General features: G+C 56.1%; 1 protein-coding gene across 13 annotated transcripts in view; it reads right to left on the minus strand.

Annotated features, from left to right (window-relative positions):
• Positions 1 to 17,234, minus strand: part of NDRG4 (NDRG family member 4) — a gene marked incomplete at both ends in the record, with an annotated part of 40,574 nt that overhangs the window by 8,009 nt on the left and 15,331 nt on the right. For 9 of the 13 annotated variants that reach the window (XM_079724289.1, XM_079724290.1, XM_079724287.1 and 6 more), the window contains one exon: positions 2,860 to 2,880. In XM_079724289.1, the coding sequence (XP_079580415.1) occupies positions 2,860 to 2,880 (21 nt within the window). Of the gene's footprint in view, positions 1 to 2,859; positions 2,881 to 7,380; positions 7,426 to 13,319; positions 13,415 to 17,234 lie in introns of those variants that run through there. The other 4 variants (XM_079724293.1, XM_079724292.1, XM_079724291.1 and 1 more) reach the window with 1 other exon arrangement.

Here is a 17,234-nt window from a genome sequence, read left to right on the forward strand (position 1 = left end):
GCTGGCCAGCCCAGCCTCCCACCCCGACACCCCCGACACCTGCCCCTGGTTCCACCTCCAGGCTCTTGCTCCTGCCTCTCCGTGATCCCCAAGGCCTCTCTCAGGCTAGACTCCCACCCCCTCCCCAAAGGCCTTCCACAGTGGCCACTCTGGGGTCCTCCTGTGCTCACGCCTTTGCTTTCGCTGCTCAAGGTCGTCAGTTCTCCAGGAAGCAGGAGCTGGATGCTGCAGGTTCGAGACCCACTCCGGCCCCTACTGTGTGACTCTGAGCGGGGCATGCCCTTCTCTGTGCCTCAGCCACCGCTGCCTGAGCCACCTCATCAGGACTTTGTGAGAACTAAACAAGCTGATATCTGCCGAGTGTTTAGCACTTGGAAAGGGCCCCAGAAAGGGGGCTGCCTTGGGTGGGCATCCCTGAGCCCTGGGGAGGCGCCCTGCTGGCTGGTCCTTCTGCAAACTATTCCCTCTTGGCCACTCATGGGGAGGCTCCAAGAGGGTCTGTCAAAGCTGAATAAACAGCCCTGCTGGCACCAGGGGGAGTCCTGGGAACTACAGGGCGGTGGCTCCAGGGAGTTGGAGGTGGGGCTAGGGTCAAGGACAGTCAGATGTGACGAGCACCTACTGTGTGCCAGGTGTTATGCAAGAGAGAAGGAGCTCTTTTCCCCATCTTTCAGGTGGAGGACACTAGGATGCTCAGATTCAGAGACAACCTAAGTTCCTGCCTCCGACAGGAAAGTGGAGACTCAGGCAGGGAACATCTTCTTGGGGACTGGCCTTCTTGGGTCTGGGCTCAGAGGACCACTGTCGAGGCCTGTCTCCAGTGGGGAGAGACAAGGCAGTGCCAACCCTGTGGCTCGAGGCTACACCCCGGGAGCCACACTTCTGGGAGTCCTCCAGGCGGGCCCGAGTCCGCCACAGCCTCCCCACAGCCCAGGCCTGTCCTCCCTCAGGGCTATCAAAACAAGGAACACTTCCTGCTCACTGACCACTGAGCAGACACTTTTCATGTATCTTCTTATTTATCCTCACAGAGGAGGAAACTGAGGCTGGGAAAGAACTGACTTGCCCAAGGCCAAGTTCCGAGAAGGCAGAGGGGGACCTTGCCAGGTGCCAGCCTCAGGCTGCTTTTTCTGAGGAAGAGATCAAGCTCCATGCAAGAGACTTCTGAGCAGGCAGCCTCTCCACAGGGTGCCTGTCCCTGCTGGGGGCCCTGCCTCATCCCCACCCCCCATGCTCTGTTGGCTCTGGAGGGCAGGGCCTGGGGCAGGAGGAGTGCACAGTGCTGAGGAAGGTGGGATGGGGCAGGAGGGGAGCACGGTGTTACGGAGGGTGGGCTGGGGGCAGGAGAGGGCATCCACAGCACAAGAGCTGCAGTGCGCTTCCTGCGGCATAGTTCTCAGAGCGGGGTCAGCTCTAGCCCGCAGAGCACAAGTCAGGGCCCAGGGCGTGGTCCTCCCAGATCTCCGCCCCGTGGGTGTGTGTGTGAGGGCAGCGTCTGCCCCTCCCAGTCCCGGTGTGGCTGCCCAGGTCCCCATGCCCCACCCGCGGCAGCGGGAGTAAGTCGCAGTGCTTGCACCACTAAGGCTCAACCCCCCGGGGATGGGATGGGCTGGGCCTGGACAGGCCATCGGGAGCACCAGCCCGTTGCCCACTGACCTTGGCTGAACCCTCCACCGACCTCTCTGCACCCTCTCGACCCAGGAGTTCAGATCCAGGTAATCCTGATAGAGGCCAAAGGTCCCCAAGAGGGGCGCCCCAAAGGCCGCAGCCAGACGCGCTTTGAGTCCCCCAATCCCCAGGGCCGAGGGCTCTCATTGGCTCCTGGTGACGTCAGAGCCCGTCCCCGCCTCCAGGTGGGCGCCAGCGCGAGGCACTGCGGCAGCAAGGGAGGGGGCTCTAATGTCCTCTCTCTGCCTGTCCGGCTCCCCTCATCCGTGACCTTGAGCGCTGCGGGGGTGGGGGGGGGCCTTCCGAGTTGGGCTTCAGGTCGCGCGCACACGCGCGCGCAGGGCTGCTTGGATTCCTCCCATCAACCGCATCAATAATTCAAGGACAGGGTCTGCAGCGGCGGGTAGGCGCTGACGTCGTTGCCTGGGTAGAGGTCGGCCCCATGGCCTCCGGACCCGGGAGGGCCGGCAGGGCAGGCAGGGCAGGCTACGGGGTAGAGGGGTATGTCTGCCCCTGCCTGTCCCTCCTGGAGTTAGAACAGCACCGAGCCTAGGCACCTGCTGCCCCCAGGCAGAAGGAGGCAACCTGGTCCCCCCGGGGCCCCTAGCCTTGCAGGTTCATCCCTCCAGCATTGCCTTCCTACGCCCAGAAAATAAGGCGCAGCGACCCCCTTCCCCCTGCAGGGACCCCAGCCTGACGGCCCAGTTAACACCATAACCCAGACTTCCCTATTTCTGCCTGACTGACACCCTGCAGTCCCCCAAACCACCAAGACAACCCCCGCAGGGTCAGGAGGTGTCTGCAGGCACAGACACCCCAGACACGCAGGGAACAGCTTCCACAGGGCTGAGGTGGTCACAGGCGCCAGGCAGAGCCAGCTGGGCACATGCCCGGCGGAGGGCACACCGTCAGTGGGATATACACATGCCTACACACCGATCCACACAGAGTTACAAACAAGTCACAGCCCGTTCCAGTTTGTGCAGAGATTTCAGCCTTCCCCGCCCTCCCCTGTGGACCCTGACCAGCAGCTACCCCCAACCGCTGCAGCAGACCAGGGTGCCTGGAACCTGCTGGCCTTGCTCAGTGACCCCCAAGGTGAGGCGACTGAAGGCAAAACCACCACCAGACAGAGGCAGAGGGATCCCCTCCCTCCCCGCCCGCCTCGCCACCGCCAGACTCCGCACTCACCCCATCCCAGCACTCCGGCATCTTGCTGAGGGAGGCGACCTGCCTCGACTAGGAAGGGCAAACAAAGGCCTGAGTCACCAGAGTCCAGAAGGAGGGGCAGCGCAAGTGGGAGACCAGCGGCTCTATGACGGGGCACAGCTCCCGGGCCATTTATATATGTAGAGCCGGTGGTGGTGGGGGGGCCTGGGCTGGCCCCTCCTCCCTGAGGGGTTTCTGAGCAGCCACTCGCTCACCCAGAGCCCCTGCTCCCAGATTGGCTTTCAGGAGACAAACTTGGCTCTGATTGGCTTCCAAGGTCCTCACTCACCCCATCTCCTGCTCCTCCCGCCCCCAGCAACACATCAGTCTTGATGGTCCCCAGCCCCTGCATCCGGCCCACCCCCAGCACAGAGGCTCACAGCAGCAAGCTGCACACCGGGTCCTAGGAAGTCGAGAGGCCACGTATACAGGTGTGCCCTGTGACAGGCACACAGCAGCCTCTCAAAGAAGAGCACACCGAAGCAGGGCAGGGTGGACCACACAGGCATGCCCTAGACAGCAGAGCCCTTGACCCATACCCTGGGAGCAGGGAGGGCCCGAGAGCGCCGCAAGCCCAGCCTCCACGTCAGAAAGGCCTGGATCCCTTAACCTTGAGGGGATACGGGGAGTCACTGCTGCCTGGGGCAACCTGGGTCCTGACCCTACTCCAGGGGACTGCTCCTTCTCCACCCCCAGGGTCTCCCCTTGGGCAGCCCCCACTGTGCCCACATGTATACCCAGCGCCTGCCCATGCTGGGGAAATGGGGGTTCTGGGGCCAGAGGGCCTGGGCAGATTGCAGGGCCAGGGAGCTGGTGGGCACACACCGGCTCTGCCCTCCCCCAGCCCCATCCTGCACAAGGGGCTGGAGGCCACTAGAGACAGGAGGAGGAACAGGAGGCAGCTTGTCCATGTGGACATGCCCACCTCCCGCAGACACACCCAGCCTGGGGCTTGGCTCTCGAGTCTCTGGGGAGCAGGATGCTTGAGCCGCCTCCCGCCTCCCGCCGTCCCGACAGGTGCTGGAGGTCACGTGGCTCAAGATTTGGGTGAGGAGCTGGCCAGAGACATGCAGGCAGAGTAAAGAGATTAGAAGCGGCGGGCAAAGGAGAGCAGAGGAGGAGAGGAAATGGGCCAGGGAGGGGAGCAGGGGAGGGAGCCCAAGGGCTGAGAGAAGCAAGAGCAACAGAGAGAGGGAGGGGTGTGGGCACCTGTGCCCCCATTCTGTCTCGTCGGTGAGGGAACACGCCGCTCGTCCCAGCCTGTGCCGACAGCCCTGCACGCTGGCTGGCTGGCTGCCCTGGGGGAAGGCGGTCACCTCCCCATCTCTGGGTGCCTAGTGACCTGGTCAGCACCTGCCATGTATGCTATTTCTGGCCATGTCCTCTGCCTGGGGGGCATCAATAACTTTCCCTGCCCCTCTCTGACCTCTCACACTGCGGGCCTAGTGCAGAGTGCTGGGGGCCTGTGGTCTCCCAGGGCAGCTGGGGTGTGGAATGGGCTGTCCCCCAGCCCCTCATGTTCTGGCCATGTTCCCTGTTCCCTGCAGCCACTTCGGCACAGGAAGAGGCTCTGGCAACTGAGGTGGTGTGCAAAAGCACAGCCCCGTCTGCGGACCTGCCCACAAAATCCTCCCATATGCTTCTGGAAGAGGGGCAGGGTGGGGTGGCCTCCCACCCTTTCTGCCACTAAAACCCTGCCCCTTCATGGTCCCCATCCAACCTTATGCCCACCTGAACCTCTGAGTAGCCTTTCCCACCCTTGGACCTGGGAGATCTCAGACACTGCCCACCCCAAGCCATGACCTCCCAATTCTGCTCAGCTCAGTGGTTTCAAATCCACAGACCTGAGTTTAAATTCCAGCTTCCCCACCCACTAGCTGGGTGACCTTGGACAAGATTTTTTAACTCCTCTGTGCCTTAGTCTCCTCAACTGTCAAATAGGAATTGTGCCTTCCTCACAGAGCTGCTAGGATGAAAAAAAGCTGCATACATCACTATATGTAGTGGCCTATATGCAGGCCTATATGTAGGCCTCTCCCAGGCCTGCCCAGGGGAGAAATGGGATAATCTGTGTCTCTCTCCAACCTGTTGGCCTCCTCCCTGGAGTTTGTACAGTTGTGGCTGAATAAGGCAGGCTCAGGTCCTGCTAGCCAAACGCTGCTAGTCTTTGCTGTGTGACCTCAGGCAAGTCAGTCAACAACTCTGAGCCTCCACATCTGTAAATGGTAGAAAAGCAGTGTAGCTGCTTGCACAGGTAGGTTTAAGGATCAAGGGTAACACATAATCCTCACAAACCTATGAGAAAGGATGAAGAATCTGAAGCACAGAGAAGTAAATTCTCCCACTCAGCTAGTAAGCAGTGGAGCTCACCAGCGTCTCAGCACCCTGGGCCTGAGGTCACATTAAGAGTAGTAAATGCTTAGTACCATATCTCACACGTGCCATAATCCATCCAAATGCTTTGCACGTGTTACTTTATTTTATCCTCTGAACACCCACTTTACAAACAAGGAAAATGAAGCACAGAGAGGTTCTGTAACCTGCCCAACATCACACAGCCAGTGGGCACAGAGCCAGGAACCACACGCAGGCAGTCTGGCTCTAGTGGCCACTAGTCACAGGCCAGGGTCTGAGTGCCCAGCCCAAGGGCACCAACCCCGACCCTACAAACACCCTGGGAGGGCTGAGCTGCCTGCCTCACTACAAATGAGGTAGTGACCTGTACTGGAGGTCAGGTGGCAGGGCCAGGACCTGGACCCAGGTCTTCCCAGCTCTAGTTTGTCCTACTGCCTCCCCCGCTGGCTGGGCCCACTGAGGCAAGGGACTGAACAGGATAAAATCCCTGCCAGGCCTTGGCCCAGACAAGGGCCATCCTGGCAGCTGCTTTACTAAAAAAAACAATTAAAAAAAAACAGCAGCCGCTGTGTGGTGTACCCAGAGTAGACAGTAAGGTACCTTTTAACACATGCTGCCCTTTACCAAGCAAAGGATCTTGAGAACCAAGGTCCCACACACATGGGGCGACCACCCTAGTCTGGGCCCGGCAGATGGGTGCAGAGGACCCCAGGATTCTCATCACCTATTTCACCCTCCAATCTGCCTCCCAGCGTGCGTGTGTTTTTTTTTTTTTTTTTTTTTTTTTTTTTTTTTTTTGCGGTACGCGGGCCTCTCCCTGTTGTGGCCTCTCCCATTGCGGAGCACAGGCTCCGGACGCGCAGGCTCAGTGGCCATGGGTCACGGGCCCAGCTGCTCCGCGGCATGTGGGATCTTCGCAGACCGGGAGACGAACCCGTGTCCTCTGCATCGGCAGACGGACTCCCAACCACTGCGCCACCAGGGAAGCCCTTCGTGCGTGTGTTTTGGGGGCTGGCAGTCAGCACCGTTGGCATCCAGTGAGTCCCACTCAATGTCGGGCAGGGGCTGACTGCTCTGGATTTTATTTCGGCAGCCCCCTCCTGTGGAGGAGGGTCTGTTTGTTCACACATTCCAGCCCTCATTTGGAGCAGGGAGGACAAAGGGGACTCTGGCTGGGCCTGGGCCACCTTGTGGACACCTCCCCGGCCCCTAGTTCCCCACTCCCCCAGGCCCCATCCTGTCTTCTCGAGCTCCAGAGGCCTTTGTGTTTGGAGCTGGTGCTCCCAGGAGACCAGAGCATGTGCACAAGGGCCACTCTTATGCCTCTGCTTGTGTCCTTGAAGGATGGGTGACCCAGGGTCCAAAGCACAGTTCGGATCCAGATCCTCAGATCCTGGCTGCAGCTCTGTGCGCCTGGGAGAGGAGCCAGCAGGCCACCCCTCCTTCCACGTCACCCCTGCGTACAGACCACAAGGCTGAGGCTGTCACGGGGCTGAGAGACTGACCCAAATTGGATGGTGGCCTGGGGGTTAGCTCCTGCCAGCCAGGAGGAAGGTCCCAGAAAAGTCTGACTTTGTTCAGTAGGTTATGATGGCCAGCGGGGCCCTGGAGCCCTGTGAGGCTCCCATTGTGTCTGCTGTCATGCATTTTCTGAGACCCGGAAATAAATGGCCACTATGGGACTCACAGGGGAGGAATGGTTGGCCAAGTGAGCAAAATCAGAAATCATCATGCAGAGAAATAAAAACAAAGAATGATTCAGTTTCACAGGGAATCTGGCATCAAACTAAAGAGGACATGGTTGGCCTGGGCAACTGTTGCCATGGAAACAGGAGCTATTTCGGAGCATCAACCTGGCTTTCATAGGAGGAAAGTGCTGATTCAGATGACAGCATCCTCACTCCCCCAGACCTCTCCTCCTTTCCCTGTCCTGTTCAAGGAGAGAGGGGGCATTTCTCCACGGGACAGAGGGGACGCAATGCGGCTGTGAGCAGTGGGGGTGGTCCTGGAGGCTTCCAAGTGCCCAGTTCCTGTGGCTTCAGGCTGGGGGCACGTGGAAGGGCTGTGACCCTCCTCTGAAACAGGCTGGGTGGGGGAGGGGCCAGCCAGCAGCTTGTCCCCATCTGGGGAGGCTGAGCAGAGACCTACCTTCCAGTCTGTGTCCACAGCCAAGAGGAAGGTGTCGGAATTCTCCTAAAGCAAGGCAAACAGAGGGGGTGGCTCGTTAGGCCCCAGGCTGGCCCAGGCAGGGAAGGGAGGCGGCCACAGGGGCTCTGCCTTGAGCAGCCTCGCTTGCTGTTCCCCAGGCTATCTTTTTTTTTGGGCCACACCATGCGACATGTGGGATCTTAGTTCGCAGAAGAGGGCTCAAACCCGGCCCCCTGCAGTGGAAGCACGGAGTCTTAACCACTGGACCGCCAGGGAAGTCCCTGCCCAGTCTATCTTAATGTTAACAAAAGTGACAGAGGGCTTTCCAAGCGCCGGGCATCAGGCCATCTAGTACCTGACAGATGAGGTTACGAGCAGCTACACACACTGATTTTACCTGTTAATTTTTTTTTTTAACCTATTAATTGAAAATGTGAAGATTTCCACTTTGCAGGTGAGAAGGGTGAGGCTCAGAGAGATGGAAGCACATGGCTAGAAAGTGACGGAATAAGCTCTGACCCCAAATTCTTGCTGTTCAGCACTTTGCCCGCTGACCCCACAGATGACTTTTGAGGTCGCCCATCAGGGCACAAGCGCAGAGGCGGGCCTGACTATCACACCCACTTTAGGGATGGAGAAGCTGAGGGAGAAAGGGGCTTTTCTGACCTGCACAAAGGTGCTGTCTGGGCCTCTGCAGCAGCTGCTCCCACCTTTCCAGACCTGCCTGCTTCATGCTCTCAAAGCACCAAAATCCCCTGCTTTTAGGCTCATGTATGGTGACTGGTGTGAGTCTCTGATGGTGACCATCCCTCCCACTGGACTGCAGGCACCGAGAGGGTGTGGACCACGTCTGGCTCAGCTCTCAGCATAAAGCCTGGCAGGGACCAGGTTCCTCAAACACAAACAGATCTGGATGAACAAGTCTAACTTCATGAATGAGGCGAGCATGGTTTCGATATACCCACTGTTTATAAGGTGGCAGAAATGGAGAGTGGAGGAATGGGGGCCTGAACCCCATGTGTCTGCATGGCCAGGCTCTCCCCGATGCAGCCCGGCAGCCCTCAGACACTCTACACCCGCCCTGGGTCTCTGTCTGGGGAAGGAAACCTCATGGGGGGATCCCACGTATCCAGGAAGAGCAGAGATCTGGGGCCTATGTCCTGCCTTCTAGTGCGTCTGTCTAGAACCCCCTCTGCTCTCCTCTGCTCACTGTGGGCAGATCACTTAGCTTCCAAGCCTCAGTGTCTGTGAGGATTAAACAAGGGGCACAGATAGCAGTCATCCTGTCCTTGGCACTCCTGCACTGGACTCTGTGTGCTACAGATGCTACTGAATACATATGTGGATAAATGAGACAGACTGGAACCAGGATATTATGGGAGGACAGCAAGTGAAGGGCAGGGCTACTAGGTGCAACAAGAAGGAAAATGAACCCAAGTCACAGGAGCAGGGAGGAAAACAATGAAAACCAACGATGCTGATGTTTTACTCTCAAAATAAGAAGTTCACCCACCTGCATTCTGGCAGTTGGAGTGGGAGGGGTGGTGGAAAAAATCAGACAGCACTAGAGGTTCTCACACGAGAAAGGAAAGCCAGGTCTCAGGTGAAATCAACAACGGCTATCCTCCCCTCCTGGTTCCTCCAGGGCCTGGGGGCTCTGCCTGGGGAGGGGAGGAGAGCACGGAGGTGGCCACTCCTGGACCCTCCAAGGAAGGGGGCAGGGGTCTGGGGGAAAGGGTCGAGGCTGGTTATCAATGAATCCTCTTACCTTGGAAGACCTTGCCCGAGGGGGGGCCAGGGAAAGAGATGCAGGAGATTTTCAAGGGGATGGGAAGCTTCAGATGGGCAGGACCCCAAACCAAGAAACAGCAGGAATAATACAAGCCAATCCAGAGACACCGGAGGCCTGGGAGGAACCACATGAACATTCCAAGGAAAACCGGTGGGAGAGAGAGCCCAGCTGAGAGGAGGGGAGGAGGCCCAGGAGCGGCCTAAGGAGACCCAGGTGGGGGATGCAGGCACGGGGAGAATCAACAATTCTTCCACGGAGGCCTGGATACACCAGGGAAAGACTTCAGAAGCAAGCGAGTCTGAAATGGTGGAGGGACGGTGGGTAACCATGTGGAAGTATTTGCTCCTCAGTGGATTCAGGGAATTTGCACCTGGAAGGTTGAGGAAGATTTAAAAAGTGAAAAGGACTGGCACTTCTGTCCCGTGCAGCTGGACAGGGGAATCTGTCTGTGCGTGTAACCGCCTGGGAGAGAGAGGCAGACAGCGAGGCGGAACTTCAAGACAGGACTGCACCAGTCGTCACTGAAACCTGGAAAGGCCACACTGGGAGCACCTAGAAGGATTCTGGGGGGTTGAGGATGGGGCCATTAATACGTCTTGGGAAAAGCAGATGTGACCAGTGACCAGGTCCACGGGGCTTGTGCTGACCCGAGAAAGGAGAGAAACTGAGCTGGGGATTCGCAGCCTCCGTGGAGGACTGAGACGCAGACCCTCGTGCGAGGGAGCCAACCCTGGTCCAGGTGGGATGAGGTGAGAGACACCAAATGCAGCAGGAAGAAGGCAGAGCCAGGGGGGCTGGTCAAAGGGGCTCAGGGAGGGAGGGGCAGCAAGGTGCTGGGCCAGGCTGGGCAGAGAAGGGGTGCGAGGGCATCTCTTGGGGTGCCCTGCCAAGGTGGGGAGTGGAAGAGACAGGCGTAGGACGCGTGAGGCCAAGGTGCCCTGCGCGCTCTGTGCCGCCCACAGCTGCACACCGCGTACCAGCAGGCAGCCCCCTACTCCTGAGCCCTGGTGATGAGTGCAGGGGTGCCTGAGAGCCACCATCCGGCCCACCACGCCCTCACACGAAGGCTGGTCTCTGCTCGTATGCCTCGAAAGATGGACTGTTTGTGGGGACAAGGGACTTTGCAGAGAGTTCTGAAAAACTCCTTTCTTCTGAGCTGCATCACAGTCTATAGCTTCCACCCGACCCAAGTCTTTACCGAGAGCCTACTGTGTACCAGGCACTGTGCTAGGAACTGGGGAGATCGGGGAACAAAACGGACAGGGTCTCTGCTCCAGGAGCCTGTGGGGCAGAGCCCGAGAGCACTAAGTGCCAGGCCCGGAGGGTGTGCGGGTGTCGATGTTAGACCCGGTGGTCCGAGAAGGCCTTCCTGAGGAGGGGGCATCTGAGCAGAGCCTGAACAAAATGAAGGGCCAGCCCTGAAAAGTCCTGCGGCTAGCGTGTCCCAGGCAGAGGGAACAGCTGGGAATGTGATCAGCTTGTTCAAGGAAGAGCAGTGAGCCTGGGAGACAGGACAGGAGCCAGCAGGGGGAGGGGGTGCGGAGCACACCCTGGGCCCCGGGAAGGGCTGTGGCTACAACTCGGGGTGCTACGGCAGCCACTGGCCAACTGTAAGCAGAAAAGTGACACGATGTGTGGAATTTTTAGTTTACACAAAAAGGATAAAATGACGGGGGTACCTTCCCAAAGCCAAGAACAATAGTTAAAAACAGGCCTCAGGAGGGATGGTGGCCAGTAATAGAAACCAAATCTGGTCAGTCTAAGCGAAAAAGGGAAATTTATAATTAGGATACAAGCGTGCCTTACCAACCCAAAGGCAGGACTCATGAAGGGCTGGAACAAGGGAACGAAACACATCAGAAAGCCAGGAAGGACGTGATGTATTTTAAAAGGTTGTACAGAGCACGGAGACCAGTGGGGAGGCTCCTTCAAGCAGAAAGAAGGGGGGCGGGGCTGCCGTGCCGAGGAGAAGAGTGGAAGAGAACATGCGAGGCCAAGGTGCCCTCAGCTTTCTGTGCCACCCACAGATGCACACCCGTACCAGCGGGGAGCACCTGGGCAAGAGATGATGGGGGCTTGGAACAGGGAGGAAGTGGAATTAGAATCAAAAGTCTACAAAGTGTCCAGCTCACCAGCTGTTCCCCGACCATTCCTGGGGGTTGCCCTAAGGTAATCAGGTCTCATAAGTTAACTTGGGGTTCTGTTTTAAAAGTAAGACTGCACCCTGGGAATTCCCTGGTGGTCCAGTGGTTAGGACCCCGCGCTCACACTGCTGAGGGCCGGGGTTCCATCCCTGGTGGGGGTGGGGGGGAGGGAGGGGGGCGGAACTATGATCCTGCAACTGGCGGGGCAAGAGAAAAGAAAAGACTGCACCCTTCTTGGGGACAGGACTGCCGGCCTCATGTGGTTGGGCCCCTGGCACCGGGACAGCCACTCTGTCCCAACATGTGGACCTCAGCAGCTCTCGGGCTCATCTCCTTCTGGAGGGAAGATCTGGGAGGCTGGGGCGGAGCAAAGAAGGGTGCGCCGAGGATGCAGGAACTGGGCTCCTGGCTTCCCCACCTGTAAAGTGAGGGGGGCTGGGCGGCATAACCAGCAGGGACCTACAGCCGTGATGCCCCAGAATTCCATGAGCAATGGACCCATAGCTTTTCCTTGCAGGAGGGAAAGGGAAGCTGTGCTGGGTGTCACCACAACAAGAAAACATAAGAATCCGCCTGCCAACGCAGGGAACATGGGTTCGAGCCCTGGTCCAGGAAGATCCCACATATGCCGCGGAGCAACCAAGCCTGTGCACTGCAACTACTGAGCCTGCGCTCTAGAGCCCGCGAGCCACAACTACTGAAGCTCTCGCACCTAGAGCCCGTGCTCCACAACAAGAGAGAAGCCCGAGCACCGCAACGAAGAGCAGCCCCTGCTCACCGCAACTAGAGAAAGCCTGCTCACATTAACGAAAACCCAACGGAGCCAAATAAATAAATAAATAAAATTAAGAACGTTTTAAAAAAATGCTATTAAAAAAAAAAAGAAAACATGGGTAGAACTAATTCTGAAATCTAACGCCTGGTGTTCAGATGAGGGCCCTTTGGGATAAAATAACAACCTCAAATGCCTTGATCCCACTGCTCCTGGAAACACTGCTGGTAATACTTTCCCTCATACCTCAGAGGCTTATGAGGAAAAAAGAGAGGCTGCAGACATGAAAGACCCAGGTAGTTGGGGAAGCATCGTGACCCCACTGGAGGCAGCACTGCCCAGCGGGGACCCTCTTGGGGCTCAACGGCTGCCCACAACCAGGGGTTGAATACGGGCCTCATTCCCCGAGAGCTGTGTGACCCTGGCCAAGTGAGTTAACCTTTCTGTGCCTCGGTTTTCTCATCACTGAAATGGGAATAACTCTTCTACAGAGCCTCCCAGCTTCAAAGACAGCCAAAGCCACAGCGAGGTTGGCTGGGTTTTAGCCACGTGGGCATTCAGCCCGGCCAGGAACTCTCCCAAGGCGGGGACAAGGCTTCTCAGGGTGGCTCATGGGATGGAGGGCCATCTCCTAGCCATCAGCAAGACTATTTGTAGTGAGGTGATGGACCTAGAGTCTGTCATACAGAGTGAAGTATGTCAGAAAGAGAAAAACAAATACCGTTTGCTAACACATATATATGGAATTTAAGAAAAGAAAAAAAAAAGTCATGAAGAACCTAGGGGTAAGACAGGAATAAAGACACAGACCTACTAGAGAATGGACTTGAGGATACGGGGAGGGGGAAGGGTAAGCTTGGACAAGGTGAGAGAGAGGCATGGACGTATATACACTACCAAACGTAAAATAGATATAGCTAGTGGGAAGCAGCTGCATAGCACAGGGAGATCAGCTCGGTGCTCTGTGACCACCTAGAGGGGTGGGAGAGGGAGGGTGGGAGAGGGAGGGTGGGAGGGAGGGAGACGCAAGAGGGAGGAGATATGGGAACATATGTATACGTATAACTGACTCACTTTGTTATAAAGCAGAAACTAACACACCATTGTAAAGCAATTATACTCCAAAAAAGATGTTAAAAAAAAAAAAAAAGACTAAAGGGAAGGCGCGCGGTTTCCTTCTCGGTCACGAGGTGGCGCCCTCCGCCCTCGGGACCGCGAAGGGGCGACTCACCAGCTCAGCGGCATCCTGGCCCCGGAGCAGTGGCTTCTCCTCGGGGAATCGCAGCTCCTGCAGGCCGGCCATGGTCCCGTCGTGGAGCAGCAGCCCTAGGGAGGGAAGGCGAGGACAAGGGTTGAGCCCTGCTGCGACGGGCACGCCTGGGCCCTGCTCGGACTCTCTCGGCGGGCGGAGGGGACAGCGCAAGCCCGGGCTGCGGCAGGGGCACCGGGGACCACACCGACCCCTCCATCCCCGGACCCCCGGTTCCCAAGCGCAGGCCCAGCGCTGCGCTTCACCCGGGCCGCAAGTCTCCGTCTGCAAGACTCGCCTGCTTGGCTCAGGGAAGGTCATTGTACTATTTGGTCTTAAAAGTTAAAACATGTTTCCTGCCACCCCCCCAAAAAAAAAGGAAGAAAGAAGGAAGGGGGGGGTAAGGAAGGAAGAAAGGGAGGGAGGGGGGGAGGAGGGAAAGAAGAAAGAAAATAAAGAGGAAAAGGAAAGCAAGGCGACACAATACAGGATGACCCTTGAATAATTTCAAGTAAACTGCATTTATTAAGAAACAGAGGGACAAGTGTGGGGAAGCCAAACACAGGGTCGGAAGCCCCCTGTGGTCACAAGTGGACAGTGGGCTCTGGGAGGACACAGAGGAAGAGAGCTGAGGGCCGTCCTGAGTGCCTAGAAGGACAGGCCTGGGTGAGGATGGCTCTGAGAGGGGAGAAGGGAGGACCTGGCAGTGTGGCAGGCAGAGTTGCATTGAAGGTGCTGGTCATGGTGTACCACCAGCAGGGAGGGATGACACAGTGACCACTCAACCCACAGCCTCCAGGCAGAGGGGCCCAGACCCTAATGGCTGCGTGTTCGTGGGAGACCCCGGGCCTCTGAACCTCAGGAGAGGAACGGATCATATGTGCACGTGTGTGTTTGGAGGATCCAGTGGTGGGGGAAGGCAGACAGAGGGTGCCAGGACCCCACAATCTGTCTATCTAGCCTGGCACTGCCATTCCTTACTTGGATTTCAGGATGGCACAAATCATAATGCACCAAGAGAAACACTAGGCAAGGATGTGAGCTGGAAATTCGTAAAAGAATTACAACTGGCCAGTAAATACATGGGAAAATGTTAAAGCTCACTAGAAGTCAAAGATATCCTTTCTTTTTTTTGCCAATGGAATTGGCAACATTTGCAGTGCTGGCAAAGATGCACCAAAACTGGCACTTTTCTTATACTGCTTGTGAGTGTATAAATTGGTACATCTTTCTGGAGGGCAGTTTTACAGAATGAATTAAGATCCTTTAAAAGGTTCTTACTCTTGGACTCCGCAATCTTCTCCCTGGGAGAAATTTCCTAAGGAAACCAGAGAGGGCACCTAATGATTTATCTGTAACAATGTTCACCACCGTGCCATTTATAATCCAAAAAAACCCCCAAAACAAGCTAAAAAAGCTAAATGTCCATAAGTAGGGCACTAGACAAACTATGGGTAAATAACTTGTAAAAGATTATTTAATAACATGGTAAAATGCTTGTGTTGTAATAGATTTTTTAAAGCAGTTATAAAACATACAGTATTATCCAAATTATGAGAAATATGAATAGTTCCATAAAAAAGCCTGGGAGGCTTTTCACAAAGTTAACAGGCATTATCCCTGGGTGAAGGACTGAAAATTAGGGTCTACAGTCTGAAATCAGGAAAAAACAATATTTAAGACTGTTTGTAGATCATTAACAATTCTTTATTCTTGCAAAGCACTTCACATCTCCCAAGGTACTTTTCTGTGCTATTAGATTTCACCCTGATGGGAAGTGCGATGAGGTAAACCAAGGCTGAGAGAGGTTCCACGGCACGCCCAGGTGGGGCCAGGCCTGGAAATGGGGTCTTTGGATCCTTAGCCTGTTCCAGTGCTCGCTCCGTAACACCATGGCGGCCTGACCTGGAAGGATGGAAGGATGGCTTCCTATCCGTCCTCCCATCCTCCCTCCCACCCCTCAGACTTTCCCTTCTGCCCTGAAAGGCTGACAGTCCCACTAGCTGGTTGGTCAGAAGATGCCCCCCCAGCCCTGCCCACCCCTGCTCCTTTGGCTTCTCCCTGTGGAAGCCCTAGTGACTGGGGAGTCAGCGCAGTGGCTTCCTGGGACCCAAGGGCACATGGCCTTGGATGGGACCCATTGCTGTGGCAGGGAGGTCCTGAGACCAGGTTGTAGCTCCAGACCCTGGCTGGGCTTCCTTCCATCCTGTCAGAAGCAGGAAGCATCAGCCCTCCAGAATGCTAACAAAGACGGTGCCTTGTAATCGCATGGGGGTCCTCTCCTGAGTCTAGTTTGGGTTGAGACGGGCTGGGGCTGGGCTGGGAGCTGCTGGCCACTCAGGCCTCCTGGAAGGTTAACCCAGAGCTGTGCAGCCCCCCTGGGACAGCCTTGTCCCCAGCATGAAGAGACCAGGCAGGGAGGCCCCTGCGCACCCAGGTACCCAGGTCCCTGCACCTTAGTGCCATGCTGGAGCTCTCGGTTCCCAGCGGCTTCTGGGGAAACCAGCTAACACAACGCAGACGGGCTGTATTTTTAGAAAGGCATCCTCTCCCCTCTCCCCCACTTTCTCTTCCACCCTTTCTGATGTGTGCACACTCATCCATCCATCCGGAGCTGAAAGAAGGGCCACCCTGGAAAACTCTTCTCCCATTAGGGCCTTTTTAGCCGCCAACCCCCCTGAATACTGAATTCAATTAAATGCTTCGGCAGCACTGGGGTGTCCCCGCCCTCTCCCAGGCCTGTTACGAAACCACAGTGGAGACCATCCTCCCCAAGGACGGTTCTATTAAAAGGGCTGAGAGTGGGCAGCGCAGGGACAGATGGGCTGTGATGAGGGGGTGGTGGGGAAGGGGGCTGCAGAGAGAAACCTCATAATCCAGAGAGCTGGGGATGTCTCAGCCTGTGGAAAACGGGGACAGCCCAGGGCCCAGCAGGTGATGTGGGGCTCGGGAACAGAGGCCGGAGGGGATACTCCCACAGGGTGGTGGCAGACGAGTTTCTTCCTAAGAAAGTTATGATTTTTGAAAAAGCAGCTAGATGATGTTACAAGAAAATGAGATTCCCATCAAATCCGTATATTGTATGCCTGAAATTTATACAATGTTATATGTCAACTGTATCTCAATAAAGCCGGAAAAAATTTTTCAGAAAAAGAGCGTGAATGTGTTTGTAAATATTCTGGCATCCCCTGGCCCTGAGAAGGTTTTTAAATGTGTTACTTACTTCTCTAATCATGACAATTGCTATAAAATAAAGTTTAGAAAAATCAAAAAAAAGAGAGCGTGAGATTCCTATCAACAGAGCGTGAGATTCCTATCAACCACCCACAAGGAAGCCTGAGTCAGGTTTGTCAGGTATCAGGGAGCACAAGGCAAATGGGGTGCGAGATCCCAGGGGTCTGTGAAGCAACAGCAAGGGACCTTTTCACTTTGCCTTTTTCCCCCTCTTGATCCCAGATTCTCTAAGGGCAACACAGAGTGTTAAAACCAAATGGGCCTGGGGTGAATTCCAGCCCTCAGCTTCTCAGTGGTCCGGCCTAGAGTCACTGGAATCTCTTCTGTATCACTCACTGCCTAGCTTTATTTTGGGCAGATCACTAAGAGGATTGCTTATCTGCAAAATGGGAGTGGTAGCCTTCCTCTGGCCACCTCAGAGAGCTTTGAGGTACAACAGAGACAACAGATAGAAACATGCTTTTTAAATGGAAGATTTCTGTACCCATTTGGATGGGACAAAAATAACATAAGTGACTGGGGTCCTCCTAACCTTCCTTTGCCTACTTAAGACAACCCTGGAGTTTCTTTTTCTCTTGTCTCCTATTTAAGGAAGGGTTCATACCTGCTGGCGGGGAGGCTCCAGTGATGTTTCAATAAAGGGACGGGAAAGGGATGAGGGAG

Source organism: Hyperoodon ampullatus (assembly GCF_949752795.1).
Source record: "Hyperoodon ampullatus genome assembly, chromosome: 18".
In the NCBI taxonomy this organism is placed as follows: domain Eukaryota; kingdom Metazoa; phylum Chordata; class Mammalia; order Artiodactyla; family Ziphiidae; genus Hyperoodon; species Hyperoodon ampullatus.